The sequence below is a fragment of the Rutilus rutilus genome (assembly GCF_951802725.1).
Source record: "Rutilus rutilus genome assembly, chromosome: 10".
Classification (NCBI taxonomy): domain Eukaryota; kingdom Metazoa; phylum Chordata; class Actinopteri; order Cypriniformes; family Leuciscidae; genus Rutilus; species Rutilus rutilus.
Genome location: NC_140215.1, coordinates 36,390,088 through 36,417,072, shown reverse-complemented (window position 1 = coordinate 36,417,072; position 26,985 = coordinate 36,390,088). Strand labels below are relative to the sequence as shown.

Below are 26,985 nucleotides of genomic sequence, written 5' to 3'. Positions count from 1 at the left end.
CACTGAATCCCCCAGAGTTAGATAAGTCCATACATACCCTTTTCATCTCCGTGCATGACGTAACTCTGTCTGACGCACCCACCACTAGCCCCTGTGGTGAGGAGCAGAGAGTTCGCTCAGAGTTGGAGTAAATCACTCCACAGAAGTAGCAGAGCTTCGCCTTCTGAGAATATAGTTCCCAGTATGTATATGACTAGAAGATGGCTGTGTCTCATGTGACCTTGTTATTTGTACACACTGTGACTATACAAATCACAACATGTAAATAGGAAAATGTTGGCGTTATTTTGTCACTTATTGGGAGCAGTATGCTAGCTGGAGCCGTTTACCTCCAGTCTTTGTGCTAAGCTAGGCTAGCGGTGGGTGCGTCAGACAGAGTTACGGCACGCACGGAGTATGGACTTATCTAACGCTGGGGGATATTGTGAAAAAGCTAAAGTCCCAAAAAGTTGGCGTGTTCCTTTAAAAAATACAGTCTCTAATGGGATTTCTTGATAATGCCTCTTAAGCTATCATGCAACTTCAACAATGCAGAAATGATTGTTCCAAGAAACTTAAAACTATCAACATTTTCAATGACCTGATCATTAATAGTTAATGGCCTAACAGCATCTTTTCTCCGCTGAAAATCAATCACAATTTCCTTAGTTTTTTAACCTTATCAAACTTTCAAATTATGGGTGTAACTCCATTCAATCAATGTTGATACCTCATTTCTGTAATCAGATTCATTAGTGTCTGTTATCAAACCAATTATTGTAGTATCATCTGAAAACGTACAAATTTTAACTGATTCACTGTGCGAGACACAATCATTAGTGTACATATAATACTGGTGACAATACACAGCCTTGTGGAGCTCCCACACTTATTGTTCTAGGGCTCGAAATGTTGTTGATTTTTACTACTTGTGATCTATTCTATTCTACAAAAAAATAATCCAGAATCCAAAGAGCAAGTGAGTGATGAACCCCCAATTGCTCTATTTTAAAAAAGAGTTTAACTGGAACAATTGTATTAAATGCAGATTTATAGTCCACAAAAAGAGCCCTAGCATAAGGTGTTGCAAAATTGAGTGAAGACACAGAGCAACAGCATCATCAACCGACCTGTTAGCCTTATAGGCAAATTGATGAGAGTCCAGACAAATGGTTGAAATTAAATTTTTGGTAAAGTACCAATCGCTCAACTATTTTCATTACAACCGAAGTTAAGGCCACTGGTGTGTAATCATCTAAGTAGCTAATTTTCGGCTTTTTTGGCACTGGAATTATAACAGCTGATTTAAAACATCTGCATACTCTTAACGACCAGATGAATATACTGGGACAAGGGTGTAGACACTGATATGGAGTCAGGGCCTGCTGTCTTCCTGCAATTCTGCCCTCATCAGCAGTTTGGACTCCATGTTCTTCTTTTAAAAGGAGGAGTCATTGAACTGGGCCAGGAGGGCAGCATTAGCTGACTATAGAACACATTATGATCTTCGGGTAATGTAAAGTCATCAGAGATAACTGTAGCTTTTACCTTACAGCATGTGATCTGCTCCAGACTTTTCCAGACACCGTAAGTGTCTTTGGTCTCCAACTTATTTTCCAAGTCACACTTGAATTGAACTTTTGCCTTTTTAACTGCTTTTTCAAAGTTTTTGCTATGATTGGATAACAGTTTTTCATATTATAATGAGTTTCATGTAATGCGCGAATCGGTGGGCGGGGCTAAACAGGCAGCGTTGAATAGGCGTTGATCTTCTGCGGAGGCGGTGTTTGATACCCTTTGACGTCATAGATCCCCACTTTTAAAAACCTGTCGTTCGCTGTGCCTGGTGTCAATAAAAGCTTTTATTGGACTAACAAGGAAGTTTTCAGTTCTGAAACTTACAGGATATTCTTATAGTATGATGACCTCTTATGTCAAAAGCTCAAGAAAAATTGGATTTCTCAGTTCATCACCCCTTTAATTTCCTCCTCTGATTGACATCTTCCCTGACTGCTATCCCTCTTCTTCCCTTTCCCTTTTGTGTTTGTTCCCTGCCTCTGGATTCAGAAGTAAATGGATTATTTTTAGTGTAGTGAATGAGTCATCATACCAACAGAACTAGCTAACAAGCTTACAGTAAGTATAACATATGGTTTTAATCTTCTAGGCTGCACTTTAGCTAGGGATTGTGTTTATGAAGGGAAAATCCCCTATTAAAATGACTTAAAAAAAAATAAAAAAACAAGAAGAAAGTTATTTTAGGAAAATCTTATCCACTATTGCATCCCCAACCACAAACTGCCCATCACATTTGACTGGTTAATAACCTTAACATGATTTTCTTCAGAGGACTTTGTCATTATGTTGGGTTATAAATAGTCAAATGTGGTATGACATCCCCTTGAACTGCTCTCAGTGAAGAAGCCCTTTTTATCCCATACTTGTTAGGATAATCCAGGGACATCACTGGGGCCAATTTAGAAGGGCTTTAAACACCACCCCCATATATCCACCCAGCCCCCCTAAATATTTGCAATTAAAGAGTTAGTTCACCCAAAAATGAAAATTCTGTCAGTAATTACTCACCCTCATGTTGTTCCAACCCCGTAAGACTTTCGTTCATCTTCAGAACACAAATTAAGATATTTTTTATTAAATCCAAGAGCTGTCTCACTCCTCCATAGGCTTCTAGGTAATCGATTCTGCCAAAAGTTAGTTAAGTTAGTTATCAAGCGACGAGAATACTTTTTGTTCAACTATTCATGTTCTTCTGTGGTTAGCCTCTGAGTGAGTTCACGTAGTGTAACAGCGCAGCACTTCTGGGTTGTACGTCAGAACGTAGGCTCACTATTGGCTGACGCTGGTCATGTGTGTGATGCGTGTGATGCTGGCCCTGAAGCAATGCGCTGTTACACTACGTGAACTCACTCAGAGCCCCACACAGAAGAAAATGAATAGTTGAATAAAGTCGTTATTTTTGTTTTGTTTTTTTGCGCACAAAAAGTATTCTCTTCGCTTGATAAACTTATGGTTGAGCCACTGTAGTCATTTGGACTATTTTAAACATTGTCTATACTAACTTTCTGGGCCGGCAAGTTTCAATAATATAGAAGCCTATGGAGGAGTGAGACAGCTCTCAGATTTCATCAAAAATATCTTAATTAGTGTTCCGAAGATAAATTAAAATTTATTAATTACTAAATATTTAATTTTTTGTTTTTTTGAACTGTTGAATGTCGCTAATTAATATAAGGTCAAATCACAGCTATTCAGAACAAATATTAGGCATATGATAATAGGCTTATACATATCTAGTTCAGTCATGAAACTCTAAACTTTAAGGATGCGGTCCTTCACCTGTATAGGCTCCAGCGCACTATTAGAGCTCCTCTGAACCCCTCCACCTCCCCCAGCTCCACCTGCCTAGATCTGCTACAGGATTTATGTGTGTCTATTTACATATGCAGCAGCACATCTTACATGCTCACAGCAGCGTGTCTGTGTATCTACTAGTAGTAAGGTCCATACTTGCTCTGCAGCAGCAACTGCAACTGAAACATATCTTTCATATGGCAATAAAAGATCTATATATAGGCCTAGATATTATATACCCATAAGATATAGAAGTCTGCATAACATTATAATTTAAAGATATATTTATATAAGAACTGTGTACAGGACATGTATAATCTTATATTTGCGATGCCTGCAGTATGCATGCATTGATTTAAAATATAATCTTATGCAAATAAGTGTGGGCAGATCAGCTGGTAGGGCAGGGGGATCATGTGGGCAGATGCGCGGCACCTGCGCGCGGGAGCATCATTATCTGAAGCGTGCTCGCGGAGATCTCGGGCTGGCCTCCGCCTTCACGCTCTGCACCATCAGGACCATCAAGGACAATGAGCCCCTAGCGAGTCACCGCATCCATACGTTAATCTCGCGCTATTCCATAGACCAACTATGAATCATGTATGTGCTTGTACTGTCAAATCTGCTCGCGTGCATCCTCGCTTCTCGTCTCCAGCCGTTCGTGGCGTCAGCGTCAGCCGGTACGTACTTAACCTTAACCGAATCACTGTATTGAACTTAAACAGACCGCCAGTGCGAATCCTGATAGTTGTAATGTGTTTTATAAAGGAATGCGATGTGCTTTCGCGAGTGTCCGGTTCGGGATGTTTTCAGGGAGTTGTGCTTGTGCAAGGGCATCGTGTGTGTGTGTGTGTGTGTGTGTGTGAGTGAATGCGGAGGACAGCAGGGAGCAAAGTGTCCTGACTGAGAGAGACAGAGACAGACATGTGCATGCTAATACAGCAGTGTGTCTCTGAGACTTGATATGGTCTGGGCTCACAGAGGAGACTGCAGAAGTTGAAATGCACTATTTCTATTTGGATCCTCAATCTCTTTAATGCATCGATTGATCCTGCTTAGAGCTTGGAGTCCTCCTGTGCATTTTATCTTGAGAAAATGACTTTAGAAATCGCACATTGAGTCTGGTTTTATTTCTCAGAGGGAATTTCATGAAAACCAGGAATGCTTGTAGAGAGGGATCCCAATAAAAGTCTTCAATGGTATAACTTATTCATTGGGCCTAGGGAAAAAGGCAAGGCACCCGTATCGTGTCCTGCCTCTTAGCAATACATTTTATCATACAATAATAATGGCATAATGTAAGAAATGATAACATGAGTAGGCCTACCAGAGCTTTGGCATTGTTATGAATAGTCTAAATAGATCCAGTTTTTCCCGATCATCTCGTGACGCATGTATTGTAGTCTGCATAGTAGGCTACACTGACACTAAAGCCTTTCTGTAAATTCCTCACTGATTTCTTTGAGGTTCAGTGTCAGATTGGCGTAGTTTAGATGGTGTTAGTGTCAGGAGTGCTCATCGGACGTGGAGACGGTTTCAGTCATGTGTGTGTGTGTGTGTGTGTGTTTTCAGTGTTGGAGGCTGAGATCCCCAGGGAGGCGGTGTCAGATGATACTGCAGCGGGACAGACGCACAATGCCAGCGTCCCGCAGGAGTCACAGCGCACACTCACATACCCCTCTCGCCTCATCTACTACCTGAACGAAGCTTCTGAGAGCACCTACCATGACCTGAACACCCGCAGTAAGATTCCTGACCCACACAGACAGGTGAGAGCAGCTTCACTGAACTCTGCATCCGGGACAGAATATGATACATCAGCTTATGTCCATAGAAATGTGCGCGGATCTAAATAAGACACTGCTGAGGCAGGATAGGGGACTTGTTGTGTTTGGTAAGGATCACACTTTCGTATTATCACATTATCTTATCTTTTTACTACTTCTCATGGACCTCCAGACCCAAATAATTCGTCAGGCATAACATAATGCTTCCAGCACAATCAAACTCTATGCAACACTGAACACTAACTCATGCATTATTAAACCCCACTTGAAAGAACACAACAGGACTGTTTTAAGAAACTAACATTCCCTCTTTCATCTAACCATGATCTCAGCTAACAGGGAATGTGCCAAATTCTCTCCAAATGTGATATTCATACACTGTGCAACAAGATCAGGGCTCCAGACTAACTTTTTTTACTAGGAGCGCTGTAGGCTGAAAATTTTAGGAGTGCAAGCACAAAATTTAGGGGCACACCAGCTTGCAATGCAATTATTAAAATTTCCCCCAAAATAACTGTAATAATGACAAATTCTTTAATAATAAATAGACTTAATGTTCAGATATTACAATGTGCAGTTTTCATCTTAGATGAAGCATTAGCCGCTTATTTCTTTACATTAAAACGCAATGTAGAACAAAAGCTACCATCTAGTAAGGTGGTCGGATTTTTAAAAATGAAATCACAGCATATTTAAAGTGCAGTGGTCCATACAAGAATGAAATTTCCACTGCCGTTATGAATAATAAAGTGGGACAGTTCCATTAGACCAGTATAAATGTAGTGCTGAGAAGAACTATATCATACTCTTCAGACTACTTTTATTAACTGCATTTAGTAACTGTAAATGCCATCCGTTATTCATTATATTTACATTACCTTAGATTAGATCCATTACATTAGTCAAACTAATGCTCATTTAATAATGTCTGCGCAACAAAAACAATGTGTGAGCTTTTAAAGTTTCAATAGAAATTACATGAAAGTATATTTTATTTAACCATAAATGCTTGTAAGTACATTCATCTGTACACTTTAACCATATTTCAAAGACAATAGAAGTAATTATGATATTATATATAAAGATGTGCTTAAAGGGATTGTGTGTAGGAATTTCTCCCATCTAGTGGTGAAATTGTATTTTGCATTCAAACGAATAATGCTCTCCAGCGCCTCACTTTTCCAAATGCGCGTTGCATCTACGGTAGACGTTATGTAATAAAAAGCTATGACAGGATGTCTTATAATAGCACTTCGAGTTTTCCTTCGGTTGAACAGGTTTGTTATTTAAAACAAACTGAAACTTGTAACAACGAATAAAAGAATGTTACAGTATGAATTACTGACTGTGAAAAACATTAACTATGGTAATTAGTAGTAATGCCTTCTTTACTCGTTGTATTTTTTGAAGTACGTGCATTGTTAGATATCATCATCATCATCAGAGCCTTCTCTAACGGTACTTGCTCTGCTATTCATCAAAGAGCCTGTTTAACTTTTAACTATAAATGTTCTACTGTCTATATAATAAAGTACACAACCAAGCAATGAAAAATAAGCTTGTAATTAAGACCGTAACATTGACTTACCTGTCGAGAAGAAAGCAGGCAACTTCAGCATCTCTTGTTTTGAAAGCTTTCTCCTGCATTAGCTATCCCGACATTAACCCTTGTTTTTGTAATCTCCGGTCACGTTTCCTTTTACGGTCTATTTTGGACTTTTTCGACGACGAGGACTCCTTATCCTGTGACTCATATGTATGTATGAATGAACGGTGTATAAATAACCGTGCAGTGCATCCTTTTAGACTTGCCGCGGCAGTGACAAGCGCCTCTCACTGCTCTGCTCCTCCGCTTCTGCTGGCTTCAGTCACGTGATGCTGGCTCTGAACGAAACGCGTTGTGGAAACGCGTTGGCCTAGTACTTTTTGTCCCTCTCTGCTATTATAGTTTTTCAAGATGGCGGAACTACATGGAAGCCTCCGTGGACCTACCCGTCCCATGTATATAAAGATAATGAATTCTTCGTTTACGAGGATTAGTCTGATCATTGGCATAGGTATTTGTACACCATTGAGGGCATATTTATTAATAAAAATATTGATTTTAGATAATAAAATACCTAAAAAGCTACACATAGTCCCTTTAAGTCCTTCTGAAGTGGCTCAAAAAGCACCCATAAAGTCATTTAATAAAAAATTAAGCTATAATACATTTTCATTTAATGTTACATTTAGTGAATTTTTTTAAATATATTATTTCCCTAATAATTACTCTGAAAGTATTCTAAAGTGTACACACACACCCCTTATTTGATAATAATTATTTTATATAAATGAGGCTAGAAATTCATCCCAAACCGCCATATTACACAACCATTTGATAAAAGACACCGCAACATTTAATTACTTTTTCTTATTTATTAACTTACTGGAAGCAAAACAAAAGATACGTTCAAAACAACTGAAAATAGACAGTACTACTGACTGAGTCACGTTTCACCAGCCCTGATAAGAAGACATGTTTGTGATTATTACTATGATAATGACATCGCTCAGACATTGCTTTAGAAATTGCTTAACAATGTTTTGATTGTAGAAGAAGAAGAATAAGTAGTTTTATTTATATAGCGCCTTTCCATAGCTCAAGGTCGCTTTACATTGTACATTACAATACATTTAAACACCCACACATACATTACAGTCACATTGGATACAGATAGTCACATTATCCAAAATGCATGTTATATAGATATGTTTTTAACTGGGTCTTGAAAGTAGCCATAGCGTAGTTGTACCATAGAAATGAGTGCATTTCCTATGACAGCTCGAGGGACTTGATCTGTAAGCGTTTGGTCATTCTGGCATCCAGCTGACTCTAAATCTGGACTGTGTTTCTTTCTTCAACAGGAGGTTCATCTCGCTCAGGCTTCATTTCAACTTCAGGCCTTTGGATCCCAATTCATTCTGGACCTCACACTAAACAAGTGAGTATTGCTAAGTCAAATCAGTATAAGAGTAACTTGTGCAGACTCGCATCGGCCTCACACACACGTCTCTCATGACTGTTGATGTGCCAGACTATTGATGTGTTGTGTCTGTGTGAAACTAACACATGCACTTATGGGAATGCAGGTCCTCTCTTTTGTGTTACTGGAAGCAAAGTTTGTATGATGGGATCCATTTCCATTCAGCTTCGTGGATTTACACTGGAAATAACTCCATATCCTTTTGTCCCCTCCACATAAAGTGGTATTGAGCGCCTGAATGGTTATTGCAGGTTTTGTAACCAAAACACTACATAACTACACCCTTCTGTGATCACACAGAATCCCCACAGCCAGACATTCATCTGAAGGGAATGTGTTTGTGTGTGGTTAACACATGCACGCTCACAGACACGCATCCCTCCTGAAGAAGAAGTGTGCACTTGTAGCACTGAATATTGCGCTTGTGCAATTTCAAATCTTAAAAGTATATTTTTTAAAAAGTACTTGCAGATAATATAACATTAATGAAATAAAAGGACACTTTAGTGTACTTAAAGGGTTAGTTCACCCAAAAATGAAAATTCTGTCAGTAATTACTCACCCTCATGTTGTCCCAACCCCGTAAGACTTTCGTTCATCTTCAGAACACAAATTAAGATATTTTTGATGAAATCTGAGAGCTGTCTCACTCCTCCATAGGCTTCTATGTTATTGAAACTTGCCGGCCGAGTTAGTGAAGACAATGTTTAAAATAGTCCAAGTGAGTGGCTCAACCATAAGTTTATCAAGCGACGAGAATACTTTTTGTGCACAAACCCCCCCCCCCCCCAAAATAACGACTTTATTCAACCATTCATTTTCTTCCGTGTGGGCCTCTGAGTGAGTTCACGAGAGCCACGACACACGTGCGAGAACTGAGAAGATGACGCAGATGGGTCTCCATGTAGTGTTTAAAATGGTTCTTAAGTGTGCATTTCCTGTTTGTCCGAATCGTAAGAAACCAACTAGAAAACGTAAAAGTGCCTTACCAATGCCGCAAAATGAATGGCTTACCTTTCACACTTTCCCATTAAATGATCGTGAGCTTCATCTTCTCAGTTCTCGCGCATGCGTCGCTGTGCTCTCGTGAACTCATCAGAGACCCACACAGAAGAAAATCAATAGTTGAATATAGTCGTTATTTTTGTTTGTTTTTGCGCACAAAAAGTATTCTCGTCGCTTGATAAACTTAAGGTTGAGCCGCTGTAGTCACTTGGACTATTTTAACAATGTCTTTACTAACTTTTCTGGACCGGCAGAATGAAATTGCCTAGAAGCCTATGAAGCTCTCAGATTTCATCAAAAATATCTTAATTTGTGTTCCGAAGAGTCTTACGGGGTTGGAACAACATGAGGGTGAGTAATTACTGACAGAATTTTCATTTTTGGGTGAACTAACCCTTTAAAGACAGCACACTTACTTAACTATTCACTCAGGGGCGGACTTATCCAATAAGCAAAGTAAGCAGCCGCTTAGGGCCCCGGGGAATTTGGGGCCCCCCGACAAATACCAAGAAGCCTATATAAATCATATATTAGCCTACTTATTAGTTGTATATCATATATTGCATGGCCTGTCTATAACCATTACGATTTGAACGTTATTATTACATCTGCCCGAATGCGGGGCCCCCCCCATCATGAAAGGTTAACTTTCCTATCGTACTCCACATGCGCGAGCAGTTCAACGACACTGCCAGATGTCGGAGAACAGACAGAGTTTAGAGTTTAGAGGTAGAGATAGAGCGAGCAAGATTGAGAATTTGCAAGCAGAAGGCGAGGTTTAGAAATTATACAAACAATGGCTATGTTTACTGCATGCACACCTTTTGTTTCAATCGGACTGAATTCATTCCGATCGATGAATCCGAACGTAGTGTTTACATGAAAACGAAATAAAGTGATAGTATGTATGTGCGCGTTCATATGTCACAAGCTTTCAATCAGAATTGATTTTGATTGATCGGATTAGAAGTTTTGATCGAAATTGTGAGTGTAGCCCGCGATCATGAACAGCACACAGGTTTTAATGAGTGACGATCCTGCTTTCTGGCCAAAACACCTGTCAGATAATGAGCTTTGAGTTTGTGATATTTTTCTTTTATTTGTGAATTCATTTTTATTATTATATTTTACATTGAGAAAATACGCAACACTTCCAGGTTACAGAAAGTTTGACGCATTATATTAAAGTGTAATCACAAATATGGTGTAATTAGATGTAAAAAGCATGTTTCTAGCATGTTTTAACACATGGCTAACATGTTTTAGCATGTTGTCCTTGGTTAGTTGTTAAGCTTTAATAGTGATAGAAAGCTTAAATACTCTATTAGAGTTACTGTATAAAAGTTTTGAACACATCAATGAAAGTCTTTGGGAATTTGGTATTGTTCGAAAGTCCGGTACGGGAATTCCCAAAGTCGGATCAGTTAGAAAAGATATAGCAACGTGAGTCCGAACAGTCTGAAGGTCTCACCCGAGTTTGTTAGTTGTAGCTTGAAAGCTGTAGGAGTTAAGAGTCAGAAACTTTAGTCTCAGAAGAAGAAGAATTCTTTCTTTCTCAAGCCAACATAGTTACACTGTTGACCCAGTCTAATATCTAAATACACGGTACAGGTCAGATTGAGCTTGATTCCAGATGTTGTTCCAGAGAAAATAAATCTTTTCCTTTGTAATTATTCATGAAAATCGTACAATTCCTCTTGGCGGCTAAGATCACCTAGATAGTTGATCATTGTTTTATCTATAGTTGTAAGTGATTTAGCCTTTCTAAAATCTTGCCAACAGTTAATGAACTAATTTAATGGCAGTTAATGTTAATGTATAAAAGGTTATTACAATAATAGCACATAACAAGTGACTCATGAAATAAGTGTTGCCATTGGAGTACATTGAGTTTGTGTTATTATTATATATTGAGTTAATTTTATCAGTTCATGATGGATTAGTATGGGAAACTTGGTCACACTGGGTCAATAGCATTGTTATATCAAGGCCATATTATGTACACAACTAGATAAGGATGTAGTACAGTTCCTTCTATCACAATGTTTTCTGATACTCCCTCACATATGCACGCGCACTAGCCTAATCTATTCTAATATTCTGATCTGCTCCCGAGGAAACCTGACTGTGTGTTTGCGTCATTTCCACAAGGTTACAGGAGAACGCCATTCTGGCAGAAAGTGGCAATTTTGGGATCTTGAAATGAGCAGTCAGCTAAGAATGAGACAGCTAGCGGTTTGTCAGCTAGAGTGCGTGTTAGTGTGTTCTGCCTTGCTGACTCAAGTCCAGGCTTGAGATGATTAAAGGACGCTAAAGGTCAATCAGTGCCACTTCCTGACACACACACACACACTAAACACTGCCTACCTTCGTTTTACACAAAAACAAACAGAGATGAAAGTGTTAGTCTCAGCCTAAAGCACCTCTTAGATTCGTCTGTTTTGACATAACACATCAGGTGACAAAGCCGACAGCTACAGTATGTGATCCTGAGCGTGGCCAAAGTCCTTTACAAGGAAACTCTATTCACTCGGCGGCCATATTTGCAACACCTCCGGGCAGCTATTTCGGCCATCCAAGACCAAGTCCTATTTACTTAAATGGGGAATTAGTAAACTTTAAAGGGATAGTTCAAGCAAAAATTAAAATTAGCCCATGATTAACCCTGAAGTCATCCTACTGTAGGTGTATATGACATTCTTCTCTCAGACGAATACAATCGGAGTTGTATTAAAACATTTCCTGGCTCTTCCAAGCTTGATAATGGCAGTGAATGGCTGGATGACTTTGGAAGTCCATCAAAGCGCATCTATTCATGATTAAAGTGCTCCATAAAGGGTTAATAAAGGCCTTCTGAAGTGAAGCGATGCGTTTGTGTGAGAAAAATATCCATATTTAAAACTTTATTGACTAAAATAACTAGCTTCCGGCAGACGGCCGTACGCATCGACTACGCCAAAAGAGTAACCCTTGAACTTGACGCACAACGTAATGACGAACGCAGTTTCCCAGCCCTGTGTGTTTGAACCGCGAGCGACGTCAACTGCCAACATTACGTTACGTTCATTACTGCCTCACCCTCTTGCTTACAAGGAGCTTATGGAGGTTGTGACTCGTGTCGTTGCTAAATTAAATACCAATTGGCTGGCCGAGAAGCAGAAAGTTCGTCAAAAGAGTAAATTAGATGAATGTTTCCTGCTTTCACAATCTCCTCGTCGGGCATGCTGTTTTTTCCAGATCTTCACACCATGGTTTCGTCCCGTGTCTTCATTTCCCAAACGTCAAACTTCTCCTTTATTATGAGGCTGAAAGAACACTTGGATGGTGGATAAAGTGTGTTTGGCAGCGGGGCAGCCCGGGGCATGTCTGCACACTATGGCTACACTGCAGGCATACCAGGCTGACCTGCTCAGAGACCTGGATGAGGGCGAGGGTGTGATCCTGGACACAATAAAAGAGCTGTGCCTGGCCACAGATTTATCTCTCTGGGCCACCAAGTAGAAAGGCCAAATCAATCTGCCAGTCGATGGCATCTCTGGTGGCCTTCAAGAGGCAACGTGCTGTCAAAGAGCCCTCGCCGCTGTGGGTAATCCGCAGTGCCATAGAGCATGGTTGTGTTGAGTCTGTCGGCATGGACGCTCGAGGCGGTGCGCTGGATTTAGTCCCCCTCAGGGGGGCGGTCGAGCTCGCTGCCAGCTGCCTGGGTGCTGCTGTCCGTGAGGGAGCGGAGGAGTTGCCGCCGTTCGCCTTGAACCAGAGCCTGCTGCCATCCGCCATGATGGCCTGCGAGGGACGATGGGGGTATATGGAGAGCAGGACGAGACCAAGGGCCGTGAGAGAACGGGGTGAGGCCGGTGGTTTTCTACACCCTAGACTGGGGTACATTTTTAAGATCCCGCCAATGTTGGTCTGGTCAGCCTTCACCCATGGCTTTCAGAGCTCATTCAACGAGGAGTATGGCAGCTTCTAAAGCCTTATTGTAATTTCAAGATGTGTGTGATGCGGCAGGCTGGTCCTCTCCTCACACATTTGTAAGGTTTTATAACCTAGACTTGGGCTCTACACCAGGGTCCCAGGTGCTCATGTCTTAGTTGTGCTCGCCATGATTTCACACTAGACAGGCACTTGTCAGTACGCCGTTGTGGGTATTTCGTACCCATAGCATTGATACTATGATGCAGAGGGAGTTCCCTTGAAAGGGAATGTCTCAAGTTACGACTGTAACGAGACACTGGGTTGCCCTACCAGACCTCCTGCATGCCTGTGATCTACTTGCTTCGACATATCAGAAGCTGACATTGTTTGGTCCGGGTGCACTTTATAGCTTCCTGGTCCTGCTATGATTTCACACGTGCTTCATGACACAATCATGCAGAGGCGTTCCTATAAGCATCACTACCATGACGCAGCATCTCGTTCACTTCTCAGGGAACAATGGTTAGAGTCGTACCCTGAGACGTTTTCTTTAGATGAACTCAACATCATACTTTTTTTTTCTTTTTTTTCTAGGGTTCCTATTTAATTTTTATACTTAAAATAATAAACATTTAACTGTACTTGAAATAGACTTTTTTAACTCCTATATGTACACTACCTATAAGTTATGCCAATGATTTATGTATTACATAAAGAGACTTGCTCTATTTGCTAGTTAAATACCAACTAAAAATGTAACTTAACTTAATAACTTTCTTAAGCATATCTCGATCACAAGATTAAGTACAATTATAGGCTAAAGATACAGATTATTCTGTATAGGCTACTTGTCAGTATAAGACAAGCATTTCGTTAAGTATATCTCGGATAAGTACAAGACTATCGTCTATACTGTGTTATTTTTTGTTTAAAATAAGTATACTAATAGCACTTACATTTTTTTCTTATTTGTATGGGTATGTAACAGAAATGCAGAAAACATGTGTTGCACATGAGTGTATGTTGAAACGAGTGTAGTGATGTTTCGCCTGAATTATAGGCTCTGGTCCAACAAAATTGGATTCAGATACTTTCCTTTCAAAGCAAATACTCTTCAGCCGAAGGTGGCTGTGAAAACAGTCCTAATGCGTAAACTTGAGCCAGAATACCAGAGTCTTCTGATATCCAGAATCAACAGATGATCATAAGTTTCATATTTGTGTGTGTTTGTGTGTTCCAGTGACCTGCTGTCCTCAGACTATGTGGAGATACACTATGAAGAAGGGAAGCCCATCCTCGGGAAGGTATAAACTAGGATTTCTCAATTCAGTGTTTGTCACTTCACTCTGGATTCCATTCCAAACATTTCATGCGAATCCAGTCCAGCTGGAATGGAAATGGTTTCATTTTCCATTGTGGGTCTGATAAAGAAGCTCTTTTCTATAAAGAAGTTTATAGATGGTACGAGATGTAAATAGCAACTGTGTAATGGATGTTTCTTTTAATTTCTTTTAATTGTATTATTAACTTGTGTTTATTTTGTTAGCCAACTGTCTGAGAATTCCAGATTAAGAACAGTGTGTAATCGAGCCGTGCCAAACCAGACTTAAGTGGAAATATAATACCTGGAAAAGTTCCTTATCTTTCTTAGAACCATTTGGCCCGATGGTGGCTTATGCTCTTTTTAGAGAATAGTTAGTCATACAATGGCTATTGCAATCATTGTAATAATAATAGCCATATAATTTAATTTGAAAACATTACTGCTGAACCTCACTCACAGAGTCTTGAAACTACACTTGGGAAAAGAACCCCAGTTCATTTGGTTTCAGACTTAAAATTTGTATGTAAAAGTGTCCGATGTTTTCGGTGTGCCCTGTAATAAATCCTCTTTTATCTTTCCTGTTAATAATATCAGTAGTAAATTACTGGGACTCAAATGAGAACGTGCCAATGGTGTAAACTCGAACATTCAAATGTTTTAAATGAAGCTGTCGCGTCCTGGCTTGACATGATCATTCAGATTCAAGAGGCTTGATGCAGATGAATGATGAAATCACATTTAATAAACACAAGGAACAATAACGAGAAACACCAGCACGATTATGACGATAACACAAGACAATGAACAGACAATGACTGAGGGTTTAAATACACAAAGGTAACAAGAGGCTAAATAAAGGACAGGTGTTGGTGATTAGTTCACATGGTAACAAACAAGGATATCTAACAAGATGGCAACAAGGGCTGTGTTAGAAATCGCCCTAATATCCTTAAATAGGGAACTATTTTAGTGATCATCCATTTGTAGTGGTGTCTGATATTATAGTGGACTTTATTGAGTGCACTCATTCAATCTCACAATGCACCACAATAACGAGTGTAAGACCGCTGTACGCTCAACGGCTAGAGAATACCCATAATGCACTGTGAGGGTCACGCTGAATAAAGTCCTGTGTCTCGCCAGAAGATGGCGCCCGCAGCTGAATCATCCTTCCATCCATTTTCCAAACCGCTGGTCCAATGTGGCTACAGCGTAATATCATACAGGTATAAATTCCTTTTAAATTGATTATTAAATTGTTTAATTAAGGTTTATACATAGTTTCCATGACAGAGTTAGAGGTAAATCTTTTCATTACAACTGGAGCTGCCAGTTTCAAATGATTGTTAACAGCAAGCACAAACTCTCCAAAAGTGGCAGCCCTTCCAACGCACTCAGTGTCTGAATTCACTCATTCACTCCTTCAAGTGGACTTATTAGTGGAGTAATGCTGGCAATAATGAATGAGGGTATAGGGAGTGATTTCGAACACAGCCAAGGAAATAGGAACTAAACCACATCAAGACAACAGAATATCAAAATAAGAGTCCATGAAACCGAGACACAGAGAATTGTAACAGAAACTAGTTATTTTCACTCAAATATTACTGAAAGTTCAATGCACTTAAAAAAAAGTTATGTTTAAGTAGAAAGTTATGCTTCATTTTAGTTAACTAGAAAAAAAGTTATGCAAACTCATTAACTGATTCTATTAAACAGAACTCAAGCAGTAGTCTCTAGTTCCCTGCATGCTTTGTTTCAGACTTTGTAAGGAGAGTAAATGTTGAAATTAAATTATATTTTATCTTTACTCTGATTTGTTTAAATGTAGTAACTGCACTTGCTGATAGTAGTCTCAGTCATTGCTGTGCAATTTCACAGTTTTTAAACTTAAATTATGTTTTATTAACAAAGTTTGGGAGGAGCACGTTCAGATAGTTTACCAAATCAGTGCAAGAGTTAGCTTAAATAGAGAGCCAACTCCTTACTCTCAATTATTCTTATCCTACTCAGGGATGGGGCGGGGGTGCTCTGGGTTCTGGCCAAATTCAGAGCTCAGAGCCCTTTCCTTGGACAGCACGCCAAATACGCATATTTTATACTATATCTGATTATATATAAGTGTGAACTCATGAAATGGACGGAGAAAATCTGTATCCTCAATTGAAATGAGTCATTCTAACTCGTTGGGTGTTACAGTGTAATAATTTAACCGCCTACAGTGTTGTGTGACGGGAGAGATGACAGATGTGACACAAAGGTTGTGAGAAAGGGGAGAGTAGCAGAAAAGAGCATGACCGGAGGGAGAGAGAGAGCGAGAGAGAAAGAGAAAGAGAGGATGCTGATAAGCGCTGAATCTGGTAAATCAAGACTTCACTGCTGAATCAGCACGGCTTGTTCACCTGCAGGTCAGGTCACATGACCAGCACACGTTACTCCACGATAGCAAGAGAGAGGCTGAAGACCAGTCGCTCTGGTGTAAGCCCGTCTATTGGTCCAATGGGGGTTTCCAATAATACGGGGAAGGTTTCTCTGCGTGTTATGTCTTTCCTTTTCGCAACACAACAAGATTAAATGCAATATATTTTCTCACATGCAATAACTCGTTTCATCTGACTTCATAAATGAAAAAGATTTTAATGATATCTGTGCATCATTAAAATGAATGAATATTTGATTATTCTTTTAAACTCTGATTATATTTTACCCGCTTAGATCAAGAAACTATATCGCTTCGAGTTCCTTACCAGGTCTCCGGCACAAGTGGTCAGTCCCGAAGATCAGAAGCAGAGGTGGTTGGCTAAATATCTAGGATTTGCCGTAATTCCCACGCGCACAATCGAAGATATATTCATATAGCCCCCTTGGATGCCCTTCAGGAACTTAATCAATCGTTTACTTTAGTAGCGTTTTTTGACCACCATTTAAAGACGTTAGCCGATCAACTTTACCTTTCTTAAAAATGGCTTTGTTTGGCCAAACTCGTGGCTTGTTCCACGTACACTTATCTAAAGTAACATTAAATTAGAACAGAAGTCATCGGACGCGTCCAAGCTAGGTTGACCAACCAGCATCTGCTGATTCTAGACGGACAAACTCATCTCCTCATCCAAGCACACTTGTTCTCTGATATCGGTTATTAGTTGTCACTAATCTCTGACGCAACCTTGTGGAAATATACGGATCCGTTAATCTATTTGGGAAAAACAAGTCTCAGAGTCGTTCAGAATAAAATCAAACGTTTACAATTTATTGACCAGGACAATGAAGCAATAATTTAAAATCCAATTCATAAGAATAAAATCATCAGTTAAGCATAACAATTCAGAAATAGAGGAATTTGTAGAAATTATTACCTGGCAACAAAGATTACACACAGCAGTTGTGTGGGAAGTCAACCTACAGACTCCTCAAACTTTTCTGCACCTTTTCCTTATATACCCAGATAATTCAATATTCTTACCAAATGGTGGCGTCTGTCATTATAATTCGATTTTGGTTCCCTATTCAGGGATTCACACTGAGAGATCAGAATTTGTACTTGAATGGGTTCTTGTTTTACATACAGGAGTATAGTCTGAATGGAGGATCTGGGGGAGGGAAACACCTTTAAGGGACACATCACTTTTCTCATATTTTATAACTTATTTTAGCTTTTCATTATGGTTGGGAGAATGAGACCATGTTACCAGGCACACTGAGACACTTTAAATGATATCAAACATGCATAGATACTTCTTGTACATACTTTACATTGCATAGGTTTTCAGTGTATTTCAGGTGATGAGGAGGGGGGGGTGAAGGGGAGATAGTGTGTGTGAAGTGTGAACTGCACTGTGCTGCGTCTCGGAAGTTCCTGTTACATATGCAGGAGATAGTTCAAGTGTTCATTTTCAGGAGGGCCTTTTGTTTCATCGAGGGGTCGACCAGACATACTGGCACCAGCCTTACACTGGCATTCCTCGAAGAATCACTTTTAGAGTAGATATGAATGTCAAACTGTTAAACATTTGCATTCATGCATTTGTACACTGAGACCCACCATACAGGAAAATTTATAAAAATCCGATCTTCACTTCCCACGCTATATGCAAATTTAGGTAAATGAAAGTAACAGATAATCGAAAACAATCAGCTCATTTCAAGATCAAAGAATGCAATTGGAGAGAGAAAAAAATGAACAACATTTTTGGAGGGAAAAGACTACATATAAATGGAATAATATAACATAACATAAAATACTCAACTTTAAAGATGAAGAGAAACAGTGAGTGATTGTGTTTTGGCTTGATGAAGAGATACTGAGCTACTTATCTGTGACGGGCCATATCGTATGTACACAGAGATATTTATATATTTATAGAGATATGTATATCTTTAATTATAGAAAAGTTGCTGACCACTAATGTAACTTCTCCTCTATCTTGCTGCGACACTCTCCACTACAGGATGTAGCGACGGATCATGTGACTTCACTGTTATTGATTGTCGCTCCTGAAAGTCGCTTTTCATTTGCATCAAGTTAAACATAGGTGCGTTCACATCATGTGGTAATTACCGTAACAATTCGGATCTGTAAAAAGCCTTCACGTGCTTGTAGAACTTGTAATTACAACATGTCAATTTTCTGAGAGCTATGACTGCTGCACCACCTGACCACTGCAGATTTAAGGTGTATTTGAAGCAGCGCTGTGCAGACCGATCGGTGTGTACGACATCAAAGTACCGCGAGAGCGATTTGAAAGCATACAAAGCTTTATTTTACGGTAATTACGACATGACGTGTGTAACGGTCATCAGCTGGAGTGCCCTTGAGAGCCACCAGAGGGCACTCCACACCAGATTATTATCTCTCCCTCACAAACTACGGCTGCGTCCGAAACCGCGTACTCAATGAGTAGGTACTTATTTTCAATGAGTACTTACTTAACGAGCGCTAAAAGAGTAGGTACTTTATAGCCAGATCTCGTTGAGTATGAATGCGAACCGGACATCTACCATGTTGACGTTATCATGTGACCTACGACGCATTATCACACGCGCAACAACTTAAAAGATTTGAACGACACGTTTAATTCATCTATTCTGTAAATATTGATATTGATTAAAATTGCTCATTTTGAAGAAACTGCTGCCCATTTATTTTGTGAATACATTTAGGGTTGATTAAAGTTCTTATATTTAACCCTACTAATGTGACCCACCGTTTTATCCTTACAATATTATTTATTTTTATTACGAAATCCCAAAATGGTCATCTCTTGAATGTTGTTAATTTCTTTATTTTATATCCAAACATTTTTATCCACAAGCAAAAGTGGCTAACTGCTTTATGTTTTCCTCTTTTTCTTGTTGAATTTAACTCTCGTTTCATCCCTCAGGCCTAGGCCTATAAATATTTTTTTTTTTAAATGCATTTTTAAATGTATTATAATAAATTATTTAAGAAAAAATATATTAAAATATTCAACCTTGTACTAGGCTATTTTTTCCTGTGTAAAAAATCTCATATTATGTATGCAAACCCATGATATATATATATATATATATATATACATACACCTCATAACATCAGTAACTCAACAGCCCTACCTAGAACGGGTTTCCTCAGCATTTGTAATGTCTGCACAAAGGGCAGCTGTGCAAAGATTTGCCTTTGGAGAAAACTGTTGATTTTATACTCCAAAAAATTTAAGTATCATTAATATTAAAAATTAATATTACCCCAGAATGAATTGCATTGATATCCCACCCCAAAACATACAATAATAACAACGATAAATGCTGACCAATACTTAATTATATTACTTTTTACTGAAAATAGTAGTAAAAAGTATATAGTGAACATATCTACATTTGCATTCAAACAATTAAATAAAGCATTAATTAAATAATTATATTGTATTTACTGACAACAATGAGAAATATTAATAAATTAGTAAAAGAATGAATGAAAGTCACCATCACACAATAAACAAATGCATATACAAGTCAACACATGAAACAAAGCTTTATTCAAACTACAATCATGTATGTAGGCTGAAGGCGCTGAGGTTGTTGCGTGTTGTGTTGTGCTTCACAATCTGAGGCAATAAGGGCAGGTGGAGTGATGTAGGGACTCGTAAGGGCAGGTGGAGTGATGGAGGGACTCGTAAGGGCTGGTCTCGTAAGGGCTGGTGGAGTGATGGAGGGACTCGTAAGGGCTGGTCTCGTAAGGGCAGGTGGAGTGATGGAGGGACTCATGGCACCATCTCCAGGATTCAGCTCTGGGCTCCTCATCCTCAGCACTCACACCAGCCTGCTGACATTTCAGATTCTACAAAATGCACAAACATAACACAAAAGCAGTCATTTTAACCACACAATGTCATATGATTTCAGTATTATTTAGAAGACAAAACCACTTTTTTTCACAAACGCCGCCATCATCTTCCCTTGCAGGTCCTGCTCCACCACAAAAGCTGTGCAGCTAATGCACAGAAATCAAGAATCAGAAAGGTGCTGTAATAGCTCTGTTTGAAATTACAATAATTAGTTATTGTTATTAATTTCTGTGGTATACTCACTCAAAGCCTTTGATGGCAGCATTCAGCTTCATGAGCCACTCTCCACCGGATAAAAACACATCTGTTCATCTGACCCTGTAACATCCAGACAAGATTCACATTACCTCTGTGATTTATGAGCTTGTTTTAACTTTTTATCCAACATAAATGTTCCTCAATTTATCAACAGTACTAATGGACAAATAAAATAGATAACTTATGTTTAGTTACTTTATAGTTTTGTTCTACATAATAGCACACATTCATCACTCAGATGTCTATTTCATGTTGTGATGTGCTCTTCTGCAATACTTACTGAAGATTTTCCTGTCAGAAGTAAATAGACATTTAAAATAAGCGTCTTTAGGATGTATATGGTTTATGTAAATCCACTTTAGAGACGTAACTTACGTGTCCTTACTGGAGCTCCCCTGTTAGCTAACGTTATACATAATAAAACGTGTTTTTACAGCAAAATCACAACTATGTTACACTGTGTAACGTCTTTACACCTTCAACAATTCAACAGTTTACTCTACAGTAGTTCAACACATGCAATTTTAACACAAGGACCCGTGTTTACTCACATTTGAAAGCACCCGCGTCGCTGATCTCTGCGATGTTTGATAATGACGTATCCTCCCGCGTGGCCTCCTGGGATAGAAAAGTATTCATCTTCGAGCTCTTCAAAATCTGGGTTGAAGCAGTAAGCCATCCGGGAACTTCTCGCCTACTCTTTTATGAGTACTGAGGTTTCGGACATACTACTCCGTTCACGTACTGTTTTCCCCTACTATATAGTAGGAAAGTAGGAATATTCGGACGCACTATAAGTATATGTACGCCCGAATCTCGCGATAATTAGTACGTCACTCTGGTAATTCTCGCCTACTCTTTTATGGATACTAAGGATTCGGACATACTTATTCGCTCGCCTACTGCTTTTTCCATACTATATAGTAGGGAAGTATGCGGTTTCGGACGCAGCCTCTATTTCCCATAACTCACTGCCCGGACTGATCATCACTGATTGCATTCACCTGTGTCTCATTACCCTGTTAGTCTCAGCTTATTTATACCATGTTCACTCATTCACTCACTGCGAAGTTTTGTATGTTGTTGCACTGCATTTCCGAGCGTTTTCCCTGGTTTCATGTCTCTTGGTTTTTGGATTTTTTGCCTGTTCTGTGGATTACTCTTTTGCCTCTGACCCCGGCCTGTTTTGTTTGTTTGTTTGTTTGTTTGTTTGGACGGCCTACCTGTGTTTTGACCTATTGCCTGTATATTGAATTACGTGTCTGGATTGCCCCTTAATTAAAGCTGCATTTGGATCTCAACCTTCGTGTCTCGTAGCAGTTCGTAACACCGTGAAAGTGGCATATCTCAATGCTGGACACGTCCATAGTTCGAGTTACGGGGGGTTACCCCGTCCATAGTTCGAGTTATATTCAGGGAATTTCACATATAGATTAGTGGTTCTCATGTGGTAATTCTCATAGTGGTAAGCCTATATAAAATGGAGATTGACGTCACCAGTCGAAATAGCTGTACCCCCCCGAAGCTCACGGTATAATTCGAACACTAGACACGCCTATATCTTGTCGCCAATGGTCAAGCACTGGTCACTCTGCCAGAGACACACAGTGACATGATCCTGTTCATTTCAATGGAGAGCTGCCAATTTCCGGCGACAGTGACCTTTGGCGAAAGGATGTAAACGACGCGACGATGTTGAGATATGTTTAACTTGATGCAAGTGAAACTATGAAGTCAAAGGAGCGCATGTGATCCTTCACTACATCCTGTAGTGGAGAAGTTCATTTTAGAAAAAAAAAAATTCTCTATGATTAACCTGACCTTAAACTCGCCATGCTGACAATGAGCTTGAATGGTTTTGTGAACCCAGATAGACCAGCGATTGCACTTTTGCCCCAATAGACGCGATGGCAAAGAGTACTCGCTGTTTCTCGTTCTTTAATATTAGTCCCTCTGTGGTGAAAATCAAGCTTTTAATGTTGTTTATGTGTCTATGTGGTGTTTTTTATATGCTTTAAGACAAACCATGTGTAAATTCATAAGTCGACACCATTGCTGAGTATTTTCTCCTTAAAACTGCAGTGAACCAAAGACAGTCTCAAAAACACGGCTAGAAATCGCTGGTGTTTCTGACGTCACAAACTACTTTGCAACCAATCAGATCAACGTGTGATCGTCAACGAGTGGATCTCTGAGCTGAGTGAGTGAGTGGAGGCGGGGCTCATTTGTATATTCATAGAACCGCGCATACTAAATGAAGAAAGGGTGTAGAGTTACATACAAGCTATTTTAAGGCATGAAGAAATCATTTTTTCAAGGAAAAAACATTTAAATAAGTCATTTTGGTGATCAAATATGAGTTTTAAGGGACAAAATTATTGACTACAGTGGGACTTTAAGCATTTTAAGTATTGATTCCATTTATATTTAATCTTTTCCCTCCAAAATGTTTGTTTTACATCAGCTAGAGAACTTATTCATTGTCTACAACATGGAATAACATCCGTGACTGTCATTGTAGCAAAGCTCTCACACTTTTTTTAACCCATTTTGAAGGAGTAAAATGTACATATGGCTTTAACAACCAGATGTATTTACACTTGTCCAGTTTCATCTGGAAAGCGTCTCAGACCTCCTCCTGAAGTGGTTTGAGTGATCAGATTTATATCTGTCTCGAATGCATTTCGGAGTGCATTTACACCTGGTCTTTTCACGATCGGATAGCTGTCCAATCAGAGAAAACGCATGAAGTGACCAGGTGTAAATGTGTCCTAAGGCCCTAAATGTGTGTGTTGTCAGGGTGGAGAGCACTGTTACTACCACGGCCAGATCAGAGGGAATGACAACTCGCATGCCGCTCTGTCCACCTGTGACGGTTTACAGTGAGTACTGCACTCAATCCATACACTTAAATAATAAGTCTCAGTACTGACTTATTCAGTTGTGTCTGTATTTTTTTAAGTTAATTTGAGTAATGTATGTTTATGCCACACATTATGTTCCTATAACTCATTGTACTGTGGTGTGTACTGTGGTTTGTAATGTGTCTGTGTGTTTTCTTCATTTCTAAGTTGCTTTGGATAAAAGCAGCCAAATGAATCAACATAATTGTTTGTCTCTCTCTGTTACCCAGTGGCATGTTTGATGATGGACTCCATATGTACACAATTGAGCCACTTAATCAGACTCACTCTATTGTAAGTTTTCTTTTCTAAATATCATTTTTACACACTTTAAGACCATTTTTTATGTAACTCAAGCACATTATCTAATTCTATTGTTATTATGTGGTGATGAATAAATAGTAAATTCATAGAGTTAGATGTGATGTTCCTGAAAGAAATTAATACTTTTATTTAGCAACGATGCATTAAATTGATCAAAAATGACAGTAAAGACATTTATAATGTTGCAAAAGATTTCTATTTGAAATAAATGCTGTTCAAACTTTCTGTTTATCAAAGAATCCTGCAAAAAGACACTGTATTGCATTTTCCACACTTCATTAAGCAGAATAACAATTTTCAACTGTGATTATAAGAAAAGCAGATTGCCATAATTAGCGTCTGTAAGTTTCAAAATATTATTTCGGTCATATGAAGTCTCCAGTAAGAATATGTACACACTTGTTATAAGGAAAGAAAATGGTTGTATCATCAACTGTCGTTCTGTCACCACAGCTCTAGTGTAGCTATTTCCTCTGCACATCAACTCTAAACACTTTAATTAACTCCATACACACTCTCCTTACACACAGTGACTCAAATAAATCCCTAAACTTTAATTTTAAACTAACAAACCATCTTCAAAAAAATAAATAATCAAAAACCAAACTGCACAATTCATTAAAAACACTAATCAAAAGCACAAGGCCATTTAAAACTTTGCTATGTGCAGCTTTGGATGAACTTGTGAGGTTTGGCTGCTCATACTCTGTGTTTTCTTCATTAGGAGGGAACAGCGAGACCACATGTCTTACGCAGAACGAATATCCTGCAGCAAACACCACCTACAGGAGATGAAGGTAATGCACAATGCACATCTAAAGGAATCGTTCAAAAATCTAAATACTAAAATCTTTGAGGGGAAAAACGTGCATATAATTGTATTCAGTGTGCACTTATAGTGTACTTCAAATATTAAAAGTATATATTTTTTTTAAATGAAATGAAATGAAAGGCCATTTAAGTGCAGAAACTTTCAAGACTGTTTCATAACACACTTAAGTAGACTTTTAAAAAGAGCACTTTGTAATAATGTCAAACTAAAAGTTTAAAGTATATTTTAATTTAAATACATCTAAATCATAATATTTTAATATTCTTTTGCCATGCTTTAAAGAAGTACACTCTTTTTTTGACCAATATTCAAAAGCACATGTAAAGTACTTGATTATCATTTTAACATGGATACAGAGAGGCCTGCATGTCTCCTTCAGACAGAAGAGTTGATGACGTGCAACTCAGGCACTCTTTTATACGCATAGGCACTGCGAGTGTGTGACATCATGGACTGCCGTCTGTCAATGAAATTGGCGTGTGCAGACACCGGTCATGCCCATAGTGTCAGCATCTCGTTCCCCTTCTCAGGGAACCAGCTCACATATGCAACCTGAGACGTTTCAATATGATATTGTCATTTTGGGGTGAACTTTCTTGAAAGAATCATTCAAATATACAGACAACAAATGTCTGCGTAAGTCTGCTGAATGAGACTCTAGACAGCAAAAGACTACAAACTGTCTATTAAAATAGCTTGTTTATTTAAGTTTGTAGACTCGCAGTAGAATGAGAGTTTCGGGTGTCGCTTAACAATTAAAACAATTGAATGGCACATGACTCTCCGCTGAGAGCACTGAATGTTCAGATAATCTCAGTTACTCTACATCTTGTTTGGAGAAGAGAGAATGTGTGCTTTGTGTCAATGAAAACAATGAAACACTCTTTTAGAAGATTTCTGTTTTGGGAAGGAACGAACAAACATGTGTGTGTGTGTGTGTGTGTGTGCAGGCATGGAGGAGGATTTGTCTTGGCTTCGACAGAGGAAAAAGCGAGCTGTAAGAGTTCGAGCTGATGGATACAGGCCACAATGTGATCCACTGCAGAGCAGAACAAAACACTGTCAATGCAAACCAACACACATCCCATAATGTCGAAGAGAGAGACTCAGACCCAGCCTTAGAACTGGCACTTACATCCCAATCTGCATAAAGTCCATACTAGATCGTATTCATGCATTTCAAACATTAGTAAAGTAAAAACAGTTTGACACTGGTGTCTGGATGGGAGGCTTTTAAACAGTAGAACATAAAACATTAAGTAGCTAATTATGAATAAATTATGCCATTTGTTTATCAAAATGCTGACTGATATGCTAATGCAAACAATATTTGATGCAATTTTGTGAACTAGTATAGAAGTATTTCCCAATAATGGTGTGCTTCTGAAAATGAATTATTCAAAATGTCAACAGGTGCATCAGTGGAGCTACTTTCTATTTTTATTCATTAAAAGAAAAACAAAATCCTATTTTTAAAGAAATAAATTAATACTTTTATTCTGCAAATATGCATTACATTGACCAAAAGATACAGTAAAGGTTAATAATACAAAGATTTCTAATGAACTTTCTGTTCATCAAAGAATCAAAAAAAAAAAAAAAAAAAAAAAGATCATGCTTTCCACAAAAATCTGTTTTCAACATTGAATATAATCATAAATGTTTCTTGAGCATCAAATCATCATATGAGAATGATTTCTGAAGGATCATGTGACACTGAAGACTGGAGTAATGATGCTGAACATTCAGCTTTGATCACAGGAATAAATTACACTTTAACATAAAGAAAACAGCCGTTTTAAATTGTAATAATATTTCACAATTTTGCTACAATATTTACTGTATTTTTGATCGAATAAATGCAGCCTTGGTGAGCAGAAGAGACTTCTTTAAAAAATATAAAATAATCTTACCAACCCCAAACTTTTGAAATGTAC

The 26,985-nt window shown here is 38.7% G+C and overlaps 1 protein-coding gene and 1 long non-coding RNA gene across 2 annotated transcripts in view; one reads left to right on the top strand and one right to left on the bottom strand.

Annotated features, from left to right (window-relative positions):
- Positions 1–3,779: 3,779 nt before the first annotated feature.
- The window catches only part of LOC311298687 (disintegrin and metalloproteinase domain-containing protein 23-like), a gene marked incomplete at its 3' end in the record, with an annotated part of 35,042 nt that continues 11,836 nt past the window's right edge, over positions 3,780–26,985 (top strand). The window contains exons 1-8 of the mRNA XM_084421820.1: positions 3,780–4,031; positions 4,924–5,120; positions 8,046–8,122; positions 14,325–14,388; positions 23,789–23,871; positions 24,123–24,186; positions 24,941–25,013; positions 25,999–26,045. Of these exons, the coding sequence (XP_084277946.1) occupies positions 3,950–4,031; positions 4,924–5,120; positions 8,046–8,122; positions 14,325–14,388; positions 23,789–23,871; positions 24,123–24,186; positions 24,941–25,013; positions 25,999–26,045 (687 nt within the window). The 5' untranslated portion in view covers positions 3,780–3,949. The remainder of the gene's footprint in view (positions 4,032–4,923; positions 5,121–8,045; positions 8,123–14,324; positions 14,389–23,788; positions 23,872–24,122; positions 24,187–24,940; positions 25,014–25,998; positions 26,046–26,985) is intronic.
- Positions 20,394–21,938, bottom strand: LOC311298705. Its single transcript, XR_014628982.1, has 3 exons — positions 21,541–21,938; positions 20,975–21,049; positions 20,394–20,724 (listed from the first exon to the last, which is right to left on the bottom strand). It is a non-coding gene; the product is annotated as an uncharacterized lncRNA (long non-coding RNA).